At 26.6% G+C, this 3,053-nt stretch overlaps 1 protein-coding gene across 1 annotated transcript; it reads left to right on the top strand.

The window, feature by feature from the left end:
• The first annotated feature begins 439 nt into the window (after nucleotides 1-439).
• Nucleotides 440-2,489, top strand: LOC123273783 (probable GDP-L-fucose synthase). Its single transcript, XM_044741254.1, has 6 exons — nucleotides 440-858; nucleotides 923-1,037; nucleotides 1,225-1,353; nucleotides 1,426-1,639; nucleotides 1,714-1,851; nucleotides 1,925-2,489. Exons 1-6 carry the CDS (start codon nucleotides 728-730, stop codon nucleotides 2,158-2,160), a joined length of 963 nt encoding a protein of 320 aa, XP_044597189.1. The 5' UTR covers nucleotides 440-727; the 3' UTR covers nucleotides 2,161-2,489.
• The last annotated feature ends 564 nt before the right edge of the window (nucleotides 2,490-3,053 follow it).

Here is a 3,053-nt window from a genome sequence, read left to right as displayed (position 1 = left end):
TTAATCAGGGATGACCCAATTTTTTTTTAATTTTATTTTCTATTGATTATTTGTTTTTTAAATGAAATTAAAAAATAATCAGATATTTGCTTATTTTAGTAGGATTAGAAACGCGGGAATATAAACAATCATGTTTCTCTATATATTTGATTAACCATTTCATTTCAATATCAATGGTTTTCTAACGCAACCTCGTATCTTGATTTTTTAAGATGAAAGGGTTCAACTGAAAAATTGATAATTAACTATAAACGCGTTACTGAAAAAAAAAGATAAACCAGATTAATAATAAACATAAATAAATAATAAATACAATTGATAAATATTGTTTTAGATGAATATTAAATTTTTATAAGCCATTTTTTACTTCATCTCTAAAATTGTCATTTTGAGATACGAGGTTGCGTCAAGAAAACCCTCGATATGTAACTTTTTACAAATTTAAAAAAACCGCTTATGAACTTGTGGTGTCACCTAAAACACCTGATTATGACAACATAATATTTTCATGATAATATAACCTATCTTTTATTTACTTAGAAGTTTTTTATAAACTTATCATTTTCCAACGCACCGATAAATCCCCATATCCCTAAATAATTTTAATTCGCGAGTCTCTCTTAGATAACTATAACCTTTTTCGATTGCATTGCTACCCTGTATTAAACATAGGGTATATATAATAAATAGTTTATTATTAATTATACATATAAATACAAAATAAAATATGGAAAAAAAAATTATACTTGTGACTGGAGGTACAGGTCTCATTGGTAAAGCTATTGAAAATATAGTTAATGAAGAGAAACAAGATAACGAAGAGTGGATATTCGTGGGATCTAAAGAAGCAGATTTATGGTAATATTTTTATTTATCTTCAGATTTTAATGAAAATATATTTATTAAACTTTATTATTTTCAGCGATAAAAAAAGCACGGAACAGTTGTTTGAAAAATACAAACCTACTCATGTAATACATTTGGCTGCTATGGTTGGTGGTTTATTCCATAACATGGCACATAATTTAGATTTTTTTGTGAGTTTCATCATTCAAATAAAAATATCATGGGAAATTTGTCTTAACGAGAGAATGAATTTGAAAGATCTTAAATTCTCAAATTAGGAATAATAGGAATGTGTGGTGAATAAATGAAAGAGTAAATCTCTTACTGGGATAACTATTGAAACGCTGGTCTACTAATAATTGAACAATTATTTTATAGCGTAATAATCTTCACATAAATGATAACGTTTTACAAACTGCTCATGAAAATAATGTTATCAAAGTTGTTTCCTGTCTTTCTACCTGTATATTTCCTGACAAAACAATATACCCAATAGACGAAACTATGGTAAGTGTTTAGTTTCACGTATTTTCATTGTTTAAAAAACTATATTATGATTGGTTTTATGTTTCCATGTAGATTCATAATGGTCCACCTCATCCATCAAATTATGGATATAGTTATGCGAAACGACTGTTAGATGTTGCGAATCACGCATACCTTGAACAGAATAACAGACTCTACACAAGTATTATTCCATGTAATGTTTTCGGACCTCATGATAATTTTAATCCACATTCAAGTCATGTTATTCCTGGATTAATGAGAAAGTTATATGACCTCATTAAAAATGGTAATTTTGTTATTCACCAAAAATAACCGATATTCTAATAAAATAATTGAAATATTTATTAACTCCAATTACAGGCAATACTGAAGATAAAATATTCACAGTATTAGGATCAGGGAAACCTTTGAGACAATTTATTTACAGTTTAGATTTAGCAAAACTTATTTTATGGGTTCTTCGTGAATATAATTCCGTCGAACCAATAATTCTATCCGGTAAGTTAATTCAATATTAATTTTTTTTTTTTTTTATAATTATTAGCCATGTTATTGACTGTTATCGTTTCAGTCGATGAAAAAGATGAAGTTTCAATCTCAAAAGTAGCTGAAACACTTTCGAAAGCTTTTGATTTTAAAGGAAAAATCGTATATGATACTACGGCAGCAGATGGTCAATACAAAAAGACCGCAAGTAATTCAAAACTAAGGAATTATTTACCAGCCATGCAGTTTACTTCATTTGAAAATGCAATCAAAGAAACTGTTAATTGGTATCGTAGTAATTATAATATAGCAAGAAATTAGTCAATTTCAAACCATTATAAATACTTCTGTTTTAATTATTTTCAATGTTAAAACGTCAATTTTATTTTTCATTCAATTATCTTTTAATACAATTATCAGAGTAAAGAACCTATAATTATCGTAGTCGGCTTATAAAACTTGCTCCATGGCAGGATACTTTAATAATTATGGAATAATTCAATTTGGATCAATTTTTATCAAAATTAGTTTATTTTAAAATATTGAAAATTAATTTCACAGGTGCCACGGGGCAAGTTTTATAAGTCGAATACGATAAATACTAATGAAGAAATAAAACTATGTACGATAAAATATTTTATCGCCAATAACCAACTAATCTATTTATTGATTTTATAGATAAACGAGAGTTTTCATTTTATTTTCTGAAACTAAATGTTTGTACTTTATTTCGTTTTATGGAGAATTACCGACATTGAGTTTTGTTTAAATTATCGTGGTTTTCTTCCTACACAAAATTATAAATTCAGATGATTATGCTCTAGATACCATTTGAATAATTATTTTTATCTGAGTATAAGTACACATGCTCTGTAAATGCAAAGTGAAACGCGTGCGCTAAAACCACAAAACGCCGACGCCGTAGACATTTTTTCCGTAATTCTTTATGCAATTCATAAACGAAAACTTCAGTGCGCTTGAAAAACTCTTGTGATAAGTTATTTTATTTCTCTTTTAATTAATTGTTAATATAAAATTTTAAGAATCACGTCGTTAAAATATAGTTTTTTACTCTCTGACAATTATAATTTAATATTAATTATTAAAAATTAACCTTTTTGTCTCAATAACAATTAAGTGTCATTAAAATTTTCAAAAAAAAAATTTAATATTACCTGAGTTATTTAAACAGTTTCATGGTAAACTATTTTTAC

The sequence above is a fragment of the Cotesia glomerata genome, unplaced genomic scaffold (assembly GCF_020080835.1).
Source record: "Cotesia glomerata isolate CgM1 unplaced genomic scaffold, MPM_Cglom_v2.3 scaffold_136, whole genome shotgun sequence".
Classification (NCBI taxonomy): domain Eukaryota; kingdom Metazoa; phylum Arthropoda; class Insecta; order Hymenoptera; family Braconidae; genus Cotesia; species Cotesia glomerata.
This window is presented reverse-complemented; position numbering and strand designations above follow the sequence as displayed.